The sequence below is a fragment of the Pristis pectinata genome, chromosome 1, assembly GCF_009764475.1.
Source record: "Pristis pectinata isolate sPriPec2 chromosome 1, sPriPec2.1.pri, whole genome shotgun sequence".
NCBI classification, from domain to species: domain Eukaryota; kingdom Metazoa; phylum Chordata; class Chondrichthyes; order Rhinopristiformes; family Pristidae; genus Pristis; species Pristis pectinata.
This window is the reverse complement of record NC_067405.1, coordinates 135775829-135798249: the sequence shown is the minus strand read 5'-3', so window position 1 is coordinate 135798249 and position 22421 is coordinate 135775829. Positions and strand designations below refer to the sequence as shown.

At 41.3% G+C, this 22421-nt stretch overlaps 1 protein-coding gene across 5 annotated transcripts in view; it reads right to left on the bottom strand.

The window, feature by feature from the left end:
* Window positions 1–1463: 1463 nt before the first annotated feature.
* The window catches only part of rps6kl1 (ribosomal protein S6 kinase-like 1), a 43458-nt gene continuing 22500 nt past the window's right edge, over window positions 1464–22421 (bottom strand). For 4 of the 5 annotated variants that reach the window (XM_052035867.1, XM_052036027.1, XM_052035784.1 and 1 more), the window contains exons 6-11: window positions 19561–19693; window positions 16640–18160; window positions 16425–16514; window positions 12572–12654; window positions 10409–10504; window positions 1464–4352 (exon numbers count right to left, since the gene is read on the bottom strand). In XM_052035867.1, coding sequence (XP_051891827.1) covers window positions 4236–4352; window positions 10409–10504; window positions 12572–12654; window positions 16425–16514; window positions 16640–18160; window positions 19561–19693 — 2040 coding nt within the window. In that variant the 3' untranslated portion in view covers window positions 1464–4235. The remainder of the gene's footprint in view (window positions 4353–10408; window positions 10505–12571; window positions 12655–16424; window positions 16515–16639; window positions 18161–19560; window positions 19694–22421) is intronic. The other variant, XM_052036095.1, reaches the window with a different exon arrangement.

The window sequence follows — 22421 nt, the reverse complement described above, 5'->3', positions numbered from 1 at the left end:
TTGAAGAACCACAATATCCTCACATATCGTGCCCTTCCACATTTTCGTACCATCGATAAACTTGGGAATTTAGCCTTTTGTTCCCTCCTCTAAGTCATAAATGTAAATAGTAAACTTTTGAGGCCAAGAACTGATCCTTTGGGTACTCCATTAGTTACATCCCTCCAGCCTGAAAAGGACCCATTAATTCCAACTCTGTTTTCAATCCATGCTAACACTCTTCCTCCATTTCCTTGGGCTTTTAATTTATGCACCAACCTCTTATGTAGTGTATTTCGATTTGACAAGGTGCCACATCTATAGGTTCCCTTCTATCAACTCTCCCTGTCGCGCCTTCAAAGAACGAGCAAATTTGTCAAATATGATTTGCCTTTTTTTATTGGCTAGGCTTGATTATATTCAGCTTTTCTAAATGATATTGAATCTTGCATCTTGCTAACAATAGACTTTAGATTAACTGGTCTATACTTCTATCTTCTTCCTTTTTGAACAAGGGAGTCACATTAGCTGTTTTCTAATCTTCTGGTACTTTCCCAGGGTTTAATGAGTTTTGGAAAATTTGCAGCCACTTCCTTTAAACCCATAGGTACAGGCTGCCTTTAGCCCTGTGAGTTTCTCTAATACTTTATCCCTTGTGATTCAGATTTTTTTTTCCCCAAGTTCCTCCATGTTATTTAAAATTAGCCCATCTGTTATCATAGGGATATCTGCAGTGTTGTCCACAGTGATACAAAAAACTGATTTAACATAGCTGTCATTTCTTTGTTTCCTATTATTAATTCACCAGCTCTTCTCTAGAAGTCCCACACCTACCTTGTATATCCATAGAAACTCTTACTGTTTGTTTTGATATTACACAAGTTTTTTCCCCTAATTCAATTTTTCCCTTCTTGTGAGCTTTTTGGTCTTTTGCCGCTGGATCCTAAAAACTTCCTAATCCTCTGGTCTCCCACCAGTCGTGTTGTCCAGAAGGAATTGGTCACGCTCTGGAGTGTTGTATGTAAAGGGAACTCGGCTGTATGGATAGCCTTGTATCTGCAGAGGCAGAAGAATCTTATTGTAACTTTCTGCTCAGGCATCCTTACTTAAAAAGGGAGAAGGCGATTTTATATCAATTGTAGGGAAGCTACTGAGCAGTTGGAAGGTTATCAAATGACTAAGAGCAAGTGTGAATTATTAAAGAGAGAAGACGTCTCTCGTTAATCTGTTCTCAATGGCCCTGGATTAAGAAGAACAAAATTGGCCACAATTCCATTGCCTGGATCTGTAGTCTGTGACTCTTACTGGAAGTGCTTGTGATACAAGTTTTCACTTGGGTGCAATGACTTTCATGGTTAAAGAGTCCTTTGGTACTCAGTCAGGCTCCCAGATGAGTAACTGCCAATCCCCTGCATAACTATTCCTCAACATGAAATCAATAACAAAAAAAACTATGAAGAAAAATATTTTTATATGGGATAGAAGTTAAATATATTTATAATATCTCACATGCATTGGTCAAAGTGCTAAACTTGGAAATGTATATCATGCTTGCACCTGATTGGCTACATATACAATTAATAAAATAGCAGCCAATCACATCAGATTAGAGACAAATAGCATCTTACAAAAATATAAAATAAAAATACCTGTTGGTTTCGTTCTGCCAAATTACAAGTGGCTATTAATCTGCAAACATCCCTCAGCAACAGTTATTAGCTTCTGAGATCTTTTGGGATAACTTTAACTCAACTACTTATGGGGCAGAATAATGAATTACAGATCACACAATTAATACATCTGTTACTCTAGACACCATAACTTCTGAATAATATTCTGTTAAAATATAAAAAGCGCAGGATGAAAGGAACAGTGACCTCAGCTGACATTGGCTCTCAACAGGAGGTAGGTAGATTGACTCTTGACTACAGAGCCATCACTTTTTATCTGGCATGTTACTGTTGCACCTTATCTGCACATTTTCTGCAAGCCCCCCCCCCCCCCATTTCTTTTATCAATACACTGAATATCAGAAATAATTTAGATGTACAACGAGACTGAGCCATACGTGTGTGACAGAAACCAGTAAATCATTGTAGCAGACATATCGTCACAACAGGCTTGTGGGAAGGATATAGAGATATATACCATACCTTACTAGCCATTAAGAGGATCATTCCATTACTACAGAAGCAGACACCGAGACTCCAGATATACAATGCTCAACAAACAAATTGCACCCAGTGCACACAGCAGACTTGCACAAGGGATTAACAAGTTTTAGTTTTCAAGAGAGGGATGATTCATCAGGTCTTCATCTGGATTGTACTGTGTGAAATAAACTGCAGAAATCAGTTTAAAACATTTTGCCAAATCTTGTCCTGGTAGTACTTGCTAAAGTAAAATCCTGCACGCCAGCTGCTTGACCAATCAAAAGGGTCAATGTGAAAGTTAAAGGACAACTAGTACAGACATGTATATTAAATTTTTGCTGATAACTATTCGCTTCAACTATTCAAATAGTTGGCCAAGCAAGTCTTGAAAAGAGCAAAAGGTGCAATCACAAACACAAAGATCCATGACTGTGCCATTAATGACAGTAACAGTACAACTCTTCATCCATTTGCACACATTCAAGTAGTTTGTTAACAAGGTTCAAGTGAATTTAGAAAGAGAAGCAGCTTGACAGCACAGGCTCAATGTGTGATATCAGAGGGCATAGATAAATGCCCATGAGTCTCTTCCCACCCCTGTCAGTAGTGTCAGGTGTCCCACCCATCTCTTCCAAACATGACAGGGAAACACAGGTACTCGAAACAACAGATTTCATGTTGACAGAAGCCTCTGAGTGGACAAAACTCACGTGTGTTTCCTTTTAGAAAAAGGCCCCAGAGGATGCAATTGTATTTTTTCCCCCGATAGAGAAAATTCATCTTCCTCTTCTCACAAACTGATGGTTTGCAAACAAGGGACCAAACCACAAATACTCATGGCAGATGGGATGAATTTGGTAAGTCTGGGATTGCAGGTGAACTGCAATGAATACAAGAGCAGGGAGGTTATGCTCCAACTTTGGAAAATATTGGTCAGACCTCAGCATGCTGTTCTAGTCACCACACTACAGGAAAGATGTGATAGCGTTGGAGAGGATGCAGAGGAGGTTCACCAGGATGTTGTCTGGGATGGAGCAGTTCAGTTATGAGGAGAGACTATGTATGTTCTCTCTGGAGTGGAGAAGGTTAAGAGGGGACATGATTGAGGTATATAAAATTACGAGGGGTGTAGATGGGGTAGACTGCAGGAAACTATTCCCCATATCAGAGGTAGATAAAACTAGAGTATGTAGATTTAGGGTAAGGGGTTAAGAAATTTAGAGGGGATCTGAGGTGGACCCTCTTCAAACAATGAGTGGAGAGTAAACTGCTTGAGAGAGAGAGTGGTGGAAGCAGAGTTGCTGAGAGCATTTAGAAAGTGTCTAAAGAAGCATTTGAATCTTTTAGGCATAGAAGGCTATGAACCAAGTGCTGGAAGATGGGATTAATATGGATGGGTGCCCACTGGTCAGCATGGACACAGTGGGCTGAATAGTCTCCTTCCATGCTATGACTCCAAAGCAGTTACCAAACATTTACGATACAGTAATTCAATGGATACTTGGAGTGTAATTTATCTTTCATTTTGTCAGCAGTTACCCTTGATGCATCTTTCACATTTAGGGAAGGAAAATAATTTGGGACATGCAGCTTTGTTAGCACTGTGGAAAGGGTAGACTCAGGAGAAATAACAAACCTGATCACTCGGGAATGGTTGAAGAGGTACATTGGCCATTAGTACTCTGAGAGAAGATGTCAGGGATACAAGGACAGGAATCAGACAAAAACTAAGTGATTCACTGGTGGATAAGGAGGAGCCACCTGGCTAGTGAAAGGTTAATCACAAAAAGTTATTACTACCAAGTGTGCCACACTAGAAAGACATCTGCATGGTAACTTGTTCAAGGTTAAGAGTTTGCTGAACAAAGTGTCTCAAGTTCTTTATCAACAGTGCATTACTCATCCAACAGGACTAATAATTATCTCTAGTGTGCTTTGACTTGATATATACATGATTAAAACAAGTTAAAGTGGTAATGGACTGAATTCTGTTGATGACCTTTGCTCATGGTTGCTCTGTTTGCTGGCTCAGCACAGGTACACAAGTTCCAAATCTGCTCAGCGCACTCTGCTCCTGAGCTGTTCATTGCTCAGTCCTGTTACTCATCTGTATCCGTTTAACTTATTCCAGTGTACAGAGCTGAAAAAGGAATGAGATTTTATCTCGTGTGTTCCATTCTCCCCAGAGCCAAGCCGGCAGCGATAATCCCACTGTAACAACTGGAAGAAAAAGAGAGATGCAAGACACCTGGTTAGTCTTAACTTTCATGTGAACAACGTAGATGATCATTGTAATAACCACTGCTGTAGACAAACCATTAAGCAATATATTACGGAGACTATATTCAGTGACTAGCTCAAGCACTAAGGGCTGGTGGACCAAAATATAATTGCCTGTGATGTCCTGAACTTCCGTGTTATCCTCAAACTATTGCTCATCTATTTATATCATGTATTCCTCTGTTCAATTGAAATTACTGTTTTGTCAACGTGCACTGAAGGTGGTGATGTACATTAAAATTATGTAGGTTGCATGACCACTACATTGCTCCTAGGGTGCAGAGGAGTGGTAGAATCTGGGGAGAATAAAATGTAAATGGGTGCTTGATGGTTGGCACAGACTTGGTGGGCCAAGTCACGTTTCTGTGCTCCACAACTCTGACAGTTTTTTCAGGTGGCAGGTATTTCCATGCTCTCTATAGTATCTCATTTTCCACATACAAGCAATTGTCAAATCTAGTGAATGGACAATCTAGTTGCAAGAACAGCTTTTGCCAATCTTGTTCTGACTGGCAACATGTGGTGGTGGAACCCATACTTATCCAGCAGACAAGGATCTCACCAGCTGGGGAACAGCACCAGGTATAAAGCTTCCCCTTTACTAGCTGTAGTAGTGGATGATGACTGTATACACTTGACTTGCACACGGTGCTCAGCTCAAGATATTATTACAGTTCATCACATTCTGTACTCAAACCTCCATCCAGCCCCCACCCACTTTCTACCCAACCACCTAAATCTCTGAGTTTGCTCACTGGACTGGTTTGTATTTTGAGAAGATTGTCCCAGGATCCTTTCCCAATTCCCAAGGCTACTACGAAAGCAGGCCCCTATATGGACTTGTATCTATGCTATCTACTAACTGACTGTCTACAGGAATCTAGCATGATAGCAATAACATGTTGCTCCACGTGTTTGACCATATCCTCTTAATGATTTCAACCAGTGTTTAAAGATGGTGGCTTTCTCATGCATGGCACTTTGCTACCTCCTCCCCAGCTGGCCCATTGTGGCATATGCTGCATCCTTTGGCCTCAGTACAACTTTGAGACTGAATGAGAGTTCATCCTACACAGACAGGTTGATATCTGAAATGCACTGCTGGAGGAGCTGGTGGAATCAGATACAAATCACTGTTTTAGAGGCATTTAGACAGATACCTAAATAGGCAAGGCATAGAAGGAAAAGGTCAAAATTCAGGCAAATGGGATTAGTGCAAATGGGTTAAAAAAGGTAAGCACAGACATTGTGGGCCAAAAGGGTCATTTCTGTGCTCTACAGCTCTATAAAAATCATAAGTGGGCTTGACCTTGAATGACTCATTCCTTGACGTTGAGACTGTCTTCTAGCTTATTCAGCCATTTAGGACTGAGATGAGGAAAATTTTCTTTACTCAGATGGTTATAAACAATAGTAATTTTACACTCCAGTCAGCTTTGAATGTCCATATGAGACTGAGGTTGATGGATGTTTGGGCTCTCAGGGAGTCAAGTAACACAAAGTTGGAAAGTGAGAGATAAGGCAGGTCAATCCCATCTTAGCGTGTAGCGAAGTTCGCTCAAGAGCCCTGCGTCTATTTCCAATGATAAATCACATCACCAAGATACCATTAGACCCAAATTTGTATTTACAAACAAATCTAATTAATGTGCTTCACAGTTATTAGTGATCACTATGCTACCTCAGTAGCAGAGACTAGTTGGTGGGGTTTCAGAGTAAAAGACATGGGACGATATTGGAACCACTCCTTCAAAAAGCCAGCACAGGCACAATGGGCCAAAAAAAAACTTTCTATGCTGTAGAATCATAGTGCAACCTTGTTCAAGTTACAGTACTATTTGTGCATTTGTTCAGTTTTTAACTAGTATTCCTCAAAAGCTTCTCCCATCGCAGCCTAGTACCATAATAACCAGTGACAGTGGATAATTGATCCAATTAAAGGCTGGCACAAACTCATGGTTAAAGTGTTTTAGATTACAGATTATGTACAAACCACCTTATTCAGTGTATTTAAAATTCCCTCACATTTAGATTGTAGCAATGCCAAGAGCTATTAGGGAAAATTTTCAAATTGACTAAATCAAAATTGAATATTTAAATATATAGGTTGAAGTGGGAAAGGACAAGAAATTATTTGAACTTTTTTTTCATTGCTTCTTGGGCACAATATTACTTTGGAGTATATCAAAAGCACAACATAGCTTAGGTTCATTTCACAACTGCGTGAGTCAGCAAATCGTTGGTTTACACTATCCTCAGTCCTGACACAAAACAGTTAATACAGACCGATACTTCTCTGTAATGTTGGAGAGTGCTGCATTGCCACCAGTTGCCTTTAGGTAAAAGGATGTTCAACAGAGTCCTGTTAGGGTGTACTCAAAGCAACATCTCATACTATTGTAAAGAAGGACAAGGTGTTTTTGCAGTGTTCTTATCTTGGTACTAAAACAGATCATCATGTTTGCTGCTTCTGTGAACTGAGATGTGGACAAATTGCCTGCTATATCTACCTATTAGCTTGACTACACTTAATTCTTCAGCAGTCATGAAGCACTGATACATAAGTGGACATCTCTTCTTTCATGAACAATACTGTCATGCTAGATCAAGTTACAACCAGTGAAACTGAAACGTGGTTACCGTAGAACAGTAAAGCACAATACAGGCCCTTTGGCCCACAATGTTGTGCTGACCTTTAAACCATGCCTAAGACTATCTAACCCCTTCCTCCCACATATCCCCCTATTTTAAATGCATCCATATGCTTATCTAACAATCTCTTGAACTTGACCAATGTATCTGCCTCCACCACCACCCCAGGCAGCACATTCCATGCACCAACCACTCTCTGGGTGAAAAACTTCCCTCTGATATCTCCCTTGAACTTCCCACCCATTACTTTAAAGCCATGCCCTCTTGTATTGAGCATTGGTGCCCTGGGAAAGAGGTGCTGGCTGTCTACTCTATCTATTCCTCTTAATATTTTGTATACCTCTATCATGTCTCCCCTCATCCTCCTCTCCAATGAGTAAAGCCCTAGCTCCCTTAGTCTCTCCTCATAATCCATACTCTCCAATCCTGGCAGCATCCTGGTAAATCTCCTCTGCATCCTTTCCAACGCTTCCACATCCTTCCTAAATTGAGGCGACCAGAACTGGACACAGTACTCCAAGTGTGAGCTAACCAAAGTTTTGTAGAGCTGCATCATTACCTTGCGGCTCAAACTCGATCCCACGACTTATGAAAGCTAACATCCCATAAGCTTTAACTACCCTATCCACCCGTGAGGCAACTTTCAGTGACCTGTGGATATGGACCCCCAGATCCCTCTGCTCCTCCACACTACCCAGAATCCTGCCATTAACCTTGTACTTCACCTTGGAGTTTGTCCTTCCAAAGTGTACCACCTCACACTTCTCTGGATTGAACTCCATCTGCCACTTGTCAGCCCAGCTCTGCATCCTATCAATATCCCTCTGTAAGCTTTGACAGTCCTCCACAATATCCACAACACCACTGACCTTTGTGTCATCTGCAAACTTGCTAACCCACCCTTCTACCCCCTCATCCAAGTCATTAATAAATATCACGAAAAGTAGAGGTCCCAGAACCAATCTTTGTGCGACACCACTAGTCACAGCCTTCCAATCCGAATGTACTCCCTCCACGTTCTACAAGCAAGCCAATTCTGAATCCACATGGCAAAGCCTCCCTGGATCCCAAGCCCTTTGACCTTCTGAAGAAGCCTACCTTACTTACTAAAATCCATGTAGACCACATCTACTGCACTACCCTCATCAATCTTCCTCCTCAAAGAACCCTATCAAGCTTGTGAGACATGATCTTCCCTTCACAAAGCTATGCTGGCTGTCTCTGATCAGACCATGATCCTCTAAATTCTCATAGATCCTATCTCTTAGAATCCTTTCCAACAGCTTGCCCACCACAGACGTAAGGCTCACTGGTCTGTAATTCCCTGGACTATCCCTACAACCTTTTTTGAATAAGGGGACAACATTTGCCACCCTCCAATCCTCCGGTACCATTCCCGTGGACAACGAAGACACAAAGATCCTAGCCAAAGGCTCAGCAATCTCCTCCCTCGCCTCGCGGAGCAGCCTGGAGAATATTCCGTCAGGTCCCGGGGACTTATCTGTCCTAATATTTTCTAACAGCTCCAACACATCCTCTCTCTTGATATCTACATGTTCTAGAACATTAACCTTACCAACACTGTCCTCAGCGTCATCAAGGCCCCTCTCTTTGGTGAATACTGAAGTATTCATTGAGAACCTCACCCACTTCCACAGCTTCCAGGCACATCTTCCCAGCTTTGTCGCTAATTGATCCTATCTTTACTCTCATCATCCTTCTGCTTGTAGCGACTCACCGCACCGGCATCGAACCGGCTCCCGACATCGCGATGTCGTTGGAGGCCCCAATCCAAGATGGTGTATCAGCTAGCTACACACTACCAAATCAAGACACAGAGTCGCTGGTTCCGGAATTGAAGGTCTAATGCCGACCGGGGCGCGGTGCGCCTTTAATAGCTGAGCAATTCCCGCGCTACAGTTCCCGCGCTGACGTCACGTGCATGTCACCTGACCTTCCCGCGCGTGGGCTTTCCCAGCCCAATGCTGGGGAAGGAGGAGGGCCCCGCGCCATCTTGGATCGGGGCCTCCGACGACGTTGTGATGTCGGGAGCCGGTTCGATGCCGGTGCGGTGAGTCGCTACATGCTCTTCATGTACGTTAAGAAAGCCTTGGGATTCTCCTTAACCCTACTCGCCAAAGCCTTTTCATGTCCCCTTCTTGCTCTCCTCAGCCCCTTAAGTTCCTTCCTTGCTTACTCTATATTCCTCATGAGCCCTATCTGATCCTTGCTGCTTACACCTTATGTACGTATGCTGCCGCCTTCTTCCTAACTAGTTGTTCCACCTCTCGTCACCCATGGTTCCTTCACCCTGCCATTCCTTCACTGCCTCACCAGGACAAATTTATCCCTAACATCCTGCAAGAGATCCCTGAACAACGACAACATCTCCATAGTACATTTCCCTTCAAAAATGTCATCCCAATTTACACTCTCAAGTTCTAGCCTTATAGCCTCATAATTTGCCCTTCCCCAATTAAATATCTTCCCGTCCTCTTTGCTCCCATCCTTGTCCATGACAATGCTAAAGGTTAGGGAGCGGTGGTCACTATCCCCCAAATGCTCACCCACTGAGAGATCTGCCACCTGACCCAGTTCATTACCTAATACTAGATCTAATATGGCATTCCCTCTAGTCGGCCTGTCAACATACTGTGACAGGAATCCGTCCGGACACGCTTAAACTCCACCCCGTCCAAACCTCTGGCACTAAGCAGGTGCCAATCAATATCTGGGAAGTTGAAGCCTCCCATGATAACAACCCTGTTATTCTTGCACCTTTCCAAAATCTGCCTCCCAATCTGCTCCTCAGTATCCTTGCTGCTACCGGGGGGGCCTATAGAATACTCCCAGTAAAGTAACTGCTCCTTTCTTGTTCCTAACTTCCACCCATACTGACTCGAGAGAGGATCCTTCTACATTACCCACCCTTTCTGCAGCTGTAATAGTATCCCTGACCAGTAACTCCACCCCTCCTCTTCTTCGTTCCCACCCCCCCCCCCCCCAAATCCCTTTTAAAACACTGAAATCCAGGAATATTTCAATATCCATTCCTGCCCTGGCGACAGCCAAGTCTCTGCAAGAGCCACAATATTATAGTCCCATGTACTTATCCAAGCCCTCAGTTCATCACCCTTATTCCTGACACTTACTGCACTTAAGTAAATGCACTTTAGCCCATCCACCTTTCTACTTTTATACCCTGTACTCTGATTCTCCCTCCTCAAAGCCTCTCTACATGTTAGATCTGATTACTCTTGATCACCTTGCCTGGTATAGATATCCAATTTTCTTGAGATAAATTCTGGATGCACGCAGCACAAACTGTTACTTCGTATCCTCACCTGTTGCAGAAGTGACACGGCTGCAGGACTGAGATGGTCTGGGAGTCGGAGCTGGGTGTGAGGATGGATTCTGGAGGGGTAGCACTGAGACAGGGTCTGGGACACACAAAGATATAGAACATAAATATTTAACAGTGGGGAACACACAAGTCTGGGTACATGATCACTTATTGGCTCATTCAGGACAATTTTTTTGATAACATTGATTTCTTATTCAATTAAATGGTTAAGATCAACTTACATGAAGACTTCTAAAGACATTTGGTAAAATTCTACTTCAACGAATGGATAGAACGATGGGTATTTGCTTTGGGAATCATACCAGGATTGTGGGAAGAGGGGGCTGTTGAGTGGTTACTTTGTTGGGCATCTCAGGGCTCACCGTCAACCCTACAATCATTTCTAACTGTGATCAAACAGTCATAAGCTTAGCCTGTTGGCTATTGGTCAAGTGCATGCAAGTGGATCAAAAACTGCTGATTAGTTTCTGCGTACAAAATACAAAGCACAGCACATTAGGGATGAATAGGATCAGGCTCTCCATAAATGGCATTTAAATATGCAGAAGATGAAAGAAACCAAGGAGTCTCAGAAGAGATGTCAGAAATCTTAGATGTAAACGGAAAACATAAAAATCAAAAATATCAGATATTGTGATAGACAGGGAAATTGGATTTTAATTAGTAAATGACAAATTAAGGACTGATGTCAGGATGCTTTTTGGATAAGATGACCAACAAATTGAATGAACTCAAGATGGCAGAAGGAATGAAATAATCTGTTACAACAGTAGTTTGGAGGGTTGGGCACATGGATGGAAAGGGCACAGGAATGAGAACAGAAGCATGAATCGAGCGGGGTGAGTATTCCACATTGGCACTTGCCACCCCTATAATCATTAAGTATATCAAAGATGTCTATGTTTGCAGATTATATACATGTGTGTGTCTCTGTTTGAAATGACTGTCCAAAAACAGCCAAATTCAAACACCTGCACACATCCCTGAGTGAAAGAGGAGTGAACAATGTGCCTGAATGATGGTGATCAAATATGCTTTAATAGCCACAAATATATTGAAGTTACTGGAAATCTGAAATTAAAGCAGAAAAATGCTGAAAATAATCCTCAGCATCTCAGGAGAGTTAACATTTCAGATAAAAGTTGTCCTCGGACAGAGATGCTATAAGGCCCCATGACACCAGAGAAAATAGAAAAGTATAAATGACAGGTAGAATTATAATTCATAAAGCATTTGGTTTAATTTTTTGTTCCACTTCAGAAGTATGTACCTCACCAGCCAAATAGAAATAGTGTCAAATGCTTCAACCACACACAATTTATCCTCAATGGATCTATCCACATACATTCAGCATGAATGGATATAGCCCAGTTGTTGGCATCCTTTGGGCAGCACAGTGGTGTAGCTAGTAGATCTACTGCCTCACAGAACCAGAGACCAGGTTTCACTCCTGACCTCGTGCTGCCAGTGTGGAATTTGCACATTTTCCCTGTGACCATGTGGGCTTCCCCTGGGTGCTCCCACATCCGAAAGACCCAGAGGTTGGTAGGTTAGTTGGCCACTGTAAATTGCCCCTTGGGTGTAGGTGAGCAGTGGAATCGGGGTGGGGGTGTGTGATGATAGGATGTGGACAGAATAAAGAAGAAATAGGATTAATGTAGAATAAAAATGAGTGGTTGATCGTCATTTCTGACCTAGTGGGCTGAAGGCCTGTTTCTGTGCTGAATCTTTCTATGACTATGACTCACTTTGGAGTCAGAAGATTGTGGGATTAAGGCCCACTCCACAAATGCAAACATAAAAATCTAACCTGGCCATGGGACGAAGAGAGAGTTGAACTGTCACAGAGCTTCTGTCTCTTAAAGAAGATATTGTCTGCTCTTTCAGATTCCACAGTACTGAAGAGGAAGCAGGGGAGACTACCTGCATCTTGTTTAACATTACAAAAGCAGATTTGATCATTATTGTGCTATTTGGGAGCTTGCTGTACATAAATCAGCTGTTGTGCTTTCAGAACAACAGCACTTCAAAAGTAAAGCTCTTTGAGATGCCCTGAAGAGGGATACAAGAGGTAATTTTCTTTTAAAATTAATAAAGTAGATGTTTACAAAAGATAAAACAAAAGCAGCAACAAGAACATTACCGTCCCAGTTAGAAGCTCGAACAACAATGCACCAAGGCTCCACCAGTCACAGGCCTCTGTTACTTCTCCAACCCCACCGACTTCTGTCAAAATCAAAACATTTAGAAATGAGAAAAGTAGAGCACAAATTGAAAGAAAGAGTATAACTTCAATACTCCATGTTTTAATATGCTATATGTTTCCTTCCCCATTTCACCTCAAAACTAATGGGGTTCTGTCACTTTCATACATCCCCTCCACATTCCCTTTTGGAGTTTCTGCAGTTCACTAACCATTACCTTAGTTGTAGGCCTCAATCAATGCTTTTGGGAGCTGAAAATAGTTTTTGGACAATTCTTCCTTTAGCTTATCTATACTAGGCAGCATCCTTGGCTGGGTAGAATACTATTCTGCCATCAATCTAGGGTCTTGTGACTATGAAGAGAGTCTTGCATTTCCATAGAATGTCCATTAAATGTCTGGCATTTTGTCTCCAGCACTGTTCTAATTTTGGATTATTCAGGGTTGAGACCTCCAAAATTAACAAACTAGTTTGAATCTGTGTTGAACAAAACCAGAAGATGCTGGAAATACTTGACAGGACTGGCAGCATCCACAAAGATAGAAGTACTTTTCAAGTCTGCATTGCCGTGTCCTGCTCCCAGATCAACTATGTCTTATTCTTCTACCAATTACTATTTCACACCAGTGGAGAACACCTCTCAGGAGTCCCTGTTCTAGGCTGAAAAATTCAGTCACTCAGGAACAGGGTTCAGGGAACAGTCTGCACTGCCTCCAGTGTCAAACACCTCCATTTCTTAGTGTCCAAAACTGAACACCGCATTCAAGATGTAGCCTCAGAGACATAAGCAAAACATCCTCCAATTTGCTTCGTTGCATTTTGCTAATCAAGTTCAACACTCTAATCCTACAGCTTTGTTGACTTTGTTTTAAAAATGTATTCTTTTACAGATTTAAGCAAAGGCAGTATTTATTACCCGTCTCTCATGGAACCTGAGAGATTGGTAGAAATTGCCTATTGCTGGACACTCCAAGCGTTCAGTTTCCCAAGACTTCAGCCTCCCTTCCCCACCATACCTCAGCTTGGTTGATTCATCTTTGCCTCCATTAACATTATTGTACAGCAAATTCACTTCTGTTTGCTGTGCTTCTAAATCAAATATTGTGTAGGTGCTTTTAACACTTAATAATGAATTTATAGAAGTTCTGTACCTTGGAGAACCTCACTTATTTCCCATATTCTTTACCATTCCCATATCCTTTACCATTCTTCACTTTCTGCCAATTAACTAACTACATATTCATTTAAACATCCTACTGGCTTCCTGTCTGTGACTTTAGCAAATCAGAAAAATCATTGGTACAAGAAGCAGGTGTGCCCATAATCCAGGCTGGCACAATGAATGCAGTAAGTGCTCTGCTAGAGTTTCTATCCTTTACATATGATGCTAAAACTAAAGATCTTTTTTTTCTTTTCTTGCTCTGTCCACTTAAAAGAATTTGCTTATTTTTAACCTCCCCTTTTGTTATAAAGTGCAATCATTACTTGATCTTTTTAGTTGCATATGCATTTATAACTTTCCCATGCTCTCCTGACAGGGAAAGAGGGTCCAACCCCCAGTCTGAAAACTCAGATGGCAAACTGATCCTCATCCGTACTTTCAAACGGATTTAAGAGACGTATTGGCACCACTTGAAGAGCTTCAGGGAAATCATCTGGCATCTGGACTAAATCCTCTGAGGATTAAAACCACATTTAGTTAACTTTGTCTGGTGGATCTTACTGAGTGCCATGTTTGACTGGGACTCCACTTCAAAAGTAATGAACTGCCTGGGAATCTCAGAGTGAGATGATGCACAAGTCAATGTTTTATTCCAATCCATTTCAGAAGTACCCCTGGCAATGAAACTCAAGAGATGACACCAGCAAAGATGATAGGAAAACCTACAGCATCCTCCAAACTTGGGCGATCGGACATCTTGCAGGAGAGGGAGGAATGCTTCATATTCCAACTTGCGCTACATCCTTAGAACCAGCTGCTGGAGTTTGGAAAGAGGAAGGTGTTTTACCATAGAAAACTCGGCACATATAAAGGCCAGGTTCTCCCAGTACACCATCTCTGACAGAACTGGTTGTACATTAGAACTATTAACTATGATCCCTTTGTATGCTCCCCCACCCCACCATACTTTTGATATTTTTTGTTCAGTCAGAAGTGTTTGAATCATTACTTTAATTGTGCAAATTCTTTTAACCCTTTTGTATAAAAGAACTATCAATGCCTAGTAGAGATTCTACATTTAACTGATTAGAAATATAATGACTAAGAAATATTCTTTCAGAACTTAATTTTAATATTTGAGCTCTTTAAAGGCCTACATTCCTCTTTCTTAATCTCTGTTCTCAAAACTATATTCCTGATGTTTCCCTATTTTTATATATTGTCACTTGTAGAATAATCCCAGTGAACCAATATTGCACTTTAGAAACACCATTATCCTTTCTGTAAGGAAATGCACAAAACTGCACATGGTATTCCAGCTCTGAACCAGGGAATTGGTCATCACTCCATTTTTCTCTTTTTAAAAATACCCTTACAATAAAATGCAGAATCTTACGTGTTTCCTTCAAAGTGACAAATGAACAAGCTTGCATTAAAACAGGGCCCTTCACATACTCAAAACGTACCAAGCCTGTGCTGGATTTTTGACATGCTGTTCCTATTCTGTAGGTGAATGAGGCTATCAATGCCCCTAGAGGCATCAAAACAGTAACTTTTTTTTCTAGAAGAGAAGTGAATGTTGCTCAGAAAGCAAGGAGCTATTCTTGCCTTATTTCATATCGTGTCATGGAATTTTCCAGATTCATCCGAATACAGCTATGGTTTAGCACTTTATCCAAAAAAGACAGCACTTCCTGCATATAGCACCGAACAGCAGCATGGATTTTAGACTAATAATCTTGGTTCAAAGTCACAATCAAGCAATCAGAGATGAAAATGAAATCGCAATCACTGACACAAGTTGACATCTCATGACTTAGCTTCTTGCTTGCTTTTGCAGATGTCTGCATGTGTATCAGTGGATTCACCTGTATATTGACAGCTTTAATATTTAGTTACATTTCCACTCTCTGCTCCTTTCTTTAAAAAGGAGAGTTGTGGGAAAGGATCAGGGCAGTGGATTGTACTTTCAAAGTTCCCGTAGAGGCATGATGAACCAAATGGCCTCCCATGCTATGATTCTCCATACCACTTCAGGTTTATAGGTCCATTTTTCAGAATCTGTAGTTCACCTTGAAACATTAGAACAATTAAAGCCACCAGCCAAAAGTATTTTATCAATGGAGACTGCCAAAGACGCATGATTTAACCGAACACCAAGATTCATTCTCTCTCAGTAGTGACACCAATAAATGGATGCCAGTCAGAATCTACAGCAAACATTTCTCTCTTCACATTCGTTGCAAGTAAATTAGGAATCTCGATCCAAATTCTCCAGTGTTTCTGCCACTTGTCTACATCGCCAATCTTTGTATGTCAGGCAATTTATGGTGAAAACATTGGCAGGCCATTTAGCCAGAAGTCTCTTACAGACAACCTGGCATCTATATTACAAGCAGTCGCATAATAGACAGGAGCAAAGATCCCAGAATTTAATTCCCACGATGCTCAGCTGCCAACCCTGGTGGGGTGAAGATGCAAGAACCTTTGTGGTCAGTGCCCCTTGATAAATGTGTTCCAATTAGCAGTGAGCTAATAAGCAACTTTTAACATGACAAAACATCCCAGTGCTTCACCAGGAAAGCATCTACACCAGCCAGGTTCAGTCTGGTACTGTCAAACCCCATTACCTGGTGCACAATACATGTCCTCTATGGCTTTTGTGTTACACTGAACTTCAACTTCACTCCACTGGCCAAAATACGTGAGGCAAATGTGACCTGTAAAAAGATCAAAATTAGATGTTCTGGTCTCTGACTTGGAACAGCATTTCATTGCTGTATGACAGAAGCAGCAGTGGGAAATACCAATTTAAAATCTTTTATGTATTTTTCTCTGAACTCACCTGCATTATCCACAAGTATATTTCTGGGGTTTAGATCCTGACATATAATTCCTTGCTGATGTAAACTTTCTAAGGCAAGAACCATCTCAGCCACCCAGATTCTGATCTGATCCTCTGACAGGCCTGAGGAAACCTGGCTTGGGATGGACTGTTCAGCATTTGGATGGTGTGGTGGAGGGGATAAGGAATGACCTTCCCCTGTTTTGCAGGGATCCGAGGAGTCTAATGTCCTGTTTAAGGATCTTGCACTGTCAACTCTGCAAGATGGGAGTTTGCCTGAAACAGTTCTGGAATTGTGACCCTCATGATAGCAGCAGGTTTCAGACACTGGAAACTGGTCTGGAAGTTTAAGTTGATGGTCTAGCTTTGCAGGACTCTTATCTTTGCAGTTCAACATTTCTTCAGGTGCTCCATCTTTCAATGATAATAACTTTAATGGAGATTCAATTACATTTAGTGGTGACATCAGATGCCCATTAGCTTGCTGTACAGAGTTGAGCACACTCACCGAAGTTTTTTGCTCTGATTGGCCCTTCTCCAAGACAGTGACAGTGGTATTTCTTGCAGGCAAGACAGCTGATGACCCTACAATGACCAGGTTGGAGCTATCCATAACACTACTGACTTTGTTATTGCTATCAATTGTATCCAAAGGATTGACTGTTATTTGGTAGGAGCCCTTCCTTCCTTGTCTTGTGCCAGCCTTCAAATTCAAACTGGTGGCTCTAACAGGACTTCTAATTGGGCTAGATCCATGTTGAGACTTGTCATTAACCAAGGAGGCCTTTCCTTTCAATAAACCTGAAGCTGCCTGAGTTTGGCAAGTTCTTGATGACTTTGGGCTCAAAGATTTACTGGAGTCTTTGGTCTCTGAAAAATGATCAAGGGACTGTAAAATCTTACCCTGGGAGAGAAGCTGACTCTTTCCATGCCAGAGGTCTTTTTGCATCAAATTGTCCACACTGCTGGTCATAGTTTGATTCATAATTTTACTACTTTGAGTTAAGTCTCCATCCTCTTCTGAAAGGAATGCAAGGTCAAAGGTTATACCACCACGGTATTCAAAATGCGCAACCTGAAAACTTGACCTCTCAGGACTTTGCTTCAAGCCATTCATTGATAGGCTAGCTTTTGAAATTTTGTTATTTCCCTGCCAAATTCTTGTCCTGTTTGCATACTCATTGTGTGCATTTCGTTGGTTTGCACCATTCATGTGACAAGGTGGTTTGTCACTTCCTCCCTGTTCTGTCTTTGACTGTGGGATTCTGAGCCCATCAGTGTTGCAGCTGTACTCCATCATGCATTCTCTGCTCATTTTATTCTTGTCCTCTCTTTGCCAGCCCTCCTTGCTGACTGGGGCAAATGTGGAAGTATCATTACATGTTATTGAGAGAGAGGGTGCAGTGTAGCTGTTCTTGAGTTTAATGGTCTTGTGATGTGGACTGGAGCATTCCGGGAATTCCATCCCTTTTTCCGTGATGGATGGCCAGTAATGATGCAGCTGAGACCAGAGTTTCCCACCTGGAGGCAAAGAAGGAAAACAATGAGACTCACTTGTTACATGATACATTAGACATAGGCAAACATGCAGCTACACCAACGATGCAAAAAATACCAAAAGGATGAAAGTTATAACCTGATGTATAACATACTGTACGTGTTAACTATGGCTCAGTTTGTAACATGTTTGTTTCAGTGCCAAAAGTAGAAGATTCAAATCCTACACCAGTAACTTTAGCACAAAGTACCAGGGTGATAATTCAGTGCTGTACTGAGGAACTGCTGCACTGACCAACATTAAGCCAAAGAGATGTCATTGCTCAGGTGGGTCTAAAACGATCCCATAGTACTATTCTCAAGAGGAGTATTTTCCTAGTAACAATTCGTTCCTCATATAACGTTGCTGAAACAGATTCAGATTTCTGTTTGTTGGATCATGCTGTGTCCAAATTGGCTGATGGATTTCCGATATTGAAACGTTGCTTAGGCTTCAATGTTGTTTTATTGTCTGTGCTTTGGGGCATTTGAAGCTTGTGAAAGGAGTTACATAAAGGAGCATTTCACTTACACTCCTCTGGAATGAAATCATTCTTATCAAGGGATGGGAAATAATGACTTTAGTAAAATAAAACATTGATTAGCCCATAGAGACTGCCTTTTTCTTGTGAAATAGTTGCATGCAATCTTTTATGTCTGCTTTGGTCAAAATCCAAACTTAAATTTCTTGCAAACGTAATGGCTGACAGTAAACTAGAGGACATGGATATGATGACATTTCATTTCCTGTCTGTGTACAAGGTGGACTGGGGAGGATGATGCAAAGCCAAGCACTGTCGTATTATTACATCCATATAAGACACTTTCAGGCATAGTTCTCCTTTTATTCAAGTCCAACCATTTCTGTGGTGGTACATGTTTTTATTCTCAAAAGCATTTCTGTAGCCAAGGCTCATGCAGATGAGAAAGCAGCATCAGGTAATTATCCCTTTCCACATTAACTGCACCCATGAACCACGGAAATGGCTAACACAGGGGCCCACAGAGCCACCCTCTACGTTAGCAATTTTTGAACTGTGCCCAATCAATATTTTCGTTCTTTCCATTCAAAAGGATCTAGGTTCACTTAATGTAATCCCATAAACTTCATTCCAACATGGTTCCATTTTCCACAAAACCCTTCAGGTGGTCAAAGTTTCAGGTCAGGACCCTTCTTCAGGACTGAGGATAGGAAAAGGGGAAGCTCAATATATAGGGCTCCCCCTTATCCTATCGTCAGTCCTGAGGAAGGGTCCTGACCCGAAACATTGACCGTCTGCTTTTCTCCACGGATGCTGCCTGGTCTGCTGAGTTCTTGCAGCATCATAGTTTTTTTTTCCCCATTTAGATTCCAGCATCTGCAATCCTTTGTTTCTCTACCTTACCTGGTACATGCTCTAGGTGAAGAAAGACTGTATCATCACTGACGTAATATTGCAGGAGTTGAACCATGAATGGAACACCCTGTGGGATTATCGTCTGTCGCTCACGATTTATCAAGCTACATTTGGGCAGGCTCTAGAAAGAGAAAATAAAACAATTAGCCATGGCAAGTAGTATTTGAGCCTTCATCACAAACACAACCCATTGGTAGATTATTGGACAAGCAGTCTGCTGCCAAGCCTCTAAAATCAGAGATGCACAAGACCTCGCCTTTGTTCTCTCCCTATAACCATAGATCATTTAAACACAATCTCTGTTGACATCCCTTTTGTCCCACCAGTCAACACACTAGGCAACATGATGCTGCCTTCATTCACAGTAGATTTCAGCTTATTATATTGTTAAGCACAAATTCCCAAGTGATAACATCAGTTATATTTCTGCAAGCAACTTATCTTGCCTTTTTTGCTGATCTTGCATCATTTTATCCAACTGCTCCAAGGATACGGCTGACTAAAATCAGCACACTAAGCAGCAATGAACAATTTGCAATTCATAAATGAGACAAGCACTGAAATAAAGTGAGCAATATCCATTAAATGGTTTAAATGGCAATGCCTAATAGGTGATTCAGGGGTTTCATAGCCTGGTGTAATTATCCACCAGTGCCATACTAGAACGGTTCAGTCATAGCACTCTAGCTACTGGGCTGGAAGCTAGTGAATTCCATTCCTAGTGCTGGACCTAATAATCAAGGCTAATGCTTTCAGACCTGACATCCAAGTTCCTTATGCCCATCTGTCAACCAATGCATTATTTAATACAAGCAACTGTTTATCGACTTGATTATCTAAAAGAATCACTTAATTCTTGTGTGATAAACCAAACATTCCCACTGCAAACAGTTTCAAAACCTTTCTTAAGTGAGGAACTTTGACAACAGAGACTAGCACTATTTGACTATGTGACAATCAACCCAAATACGTACAATATAGGGTCTGAATTTCCTCAGACTATCCAAGAAAAATCCCACAAGCCCTTGTGGATGGGCATATTGCTGAAGGTTTCACCATGAGGTATCTGCCTCCAACAACCTTGCAGAGTCAAGCATCCTTTTAGCAAGGTTTGTGTAGTGAACATTTTCTTCTGGTTAGTCATGATCACGACCATGACCAGATTAATCTTCAATTTCTAGAGATTCCAGCCTAATCTGGAAGACTTGTCAACCCTAATACCACCTGTCACCCTATCTGTACTGAGTTGGAAACTAGTATTTGTGTCACGTTTGAAGTTTCCATAATCATGCATCTGTTGAACAAAATATAATATCCTTGAAATATTGCTTATCATTGAAAATGTTATTACTCCAACTACCAACAGTATGTGTCATTTTCATGATGACAATATAAATAATACATTTGGTACTAGCAGAGTTAAATAACTGACTCTTAAACAGAAAAGTAGTAATTAATTCCAGATGATGCTTTGCAGGTTTATGCGCATGCCCTCACACGAACCACGGGACTAGACTAACTCAGGCTCTTAGAATTTACATTGGGTGTACATTTTTGAGAATCAAGCACACAAGGATCACAATAATCAAGACTAATGTCATCAATAAGTTCTGCCTATGCCAAGCCCGTCCTCCCACACCCCCAGAGCAACAAGAAAATAATGCAACTGAAATGGAATTTACTGGCTTGTCTTCCTTGGTTGTTACTTATGTCAAAATAATAATTGAGGTTTGTGCCTTCCAAACAGCCATGTTAATTCAGATACAAGATGGGATACAAATAAAACTGCAGATGCTGGAACCAGACAAAAACAGAAAATGCTGGAAGAATTCAAACAGTCATGCAATATCTGGAGGAACTCATGCACAGTTCTGATGCTGGGTTTCGACTCAAAACATTGACAATTCATTTCCTCCCACAGATGCTGCTTGATCTGCTGAGTTACTCCAGCAGATTCTTTGTTGTTTCACCAGGATGTTGCCTGGATTGGAGGGATTGTTATGGGATAGGTTGAGTTTGTTTTCCCTGAAGCAAAGGAAACCAAGGATGACCAGATAGTGGTATATAAAATTATGAGAAACATAGATAGGGTAGATACTGAGAATCTTTTCGCATGGTGGGTGTATCTAAAACGGGAGGTCAGAGGTTCAAGGTGAGAGGAAGGTTTATCGGTGATTAGAAGGGTAAGTTTTCACACAAAGAGTGGTTGATATCTGGAATGCACTGCCAGAGGAGGTGGTGGAGGCAGATACAATCACAACATTTAAGTGGCATCTGGATAGGCCCTTGAATGGACATAGAACCATATGGACATAATGTGGGCAAATAGGATCAATATAAATGGGTACAATGGTCAGCATGTATGAGATGGGCTGAAGGGCCTGTTTCTATGTTGTTTGACTCCTTGCGACAGGATGGTCAGAATTTACCAAAGAGCAATCTACTTATAGACTCAAGTTGAATCCCAGAGCTAAACAAGAAATCTACAATCTCGATTGAGTTGGGTTTCTATCTGTGGAAGATTAAGTTCAGCAAGCAGGTGATTACACTATTTATATAAAGCCTTTGTAAAATTTTACAAAGACTATGGTTCTTCATTTCCTTTTAACAATACTTTAAATTCTGCAAGATTTAAAAGATATTGATCGACCAGTTCACAAGCTATCTGGACTATTCATTTTGCCCGAGTAAATCTGATTGTTTTGACAGGTAAAAAAATTGCCTAATCTAATTCCATTCTAATATGAAAAAAGAGTGGAATACCAAACTTTATCCATTACGTCAAGAAAGAAATAAGTTTTGTTTTCCCCCATTGTATCCTATGACACAATGGCAAAGTTCAGCTTCCA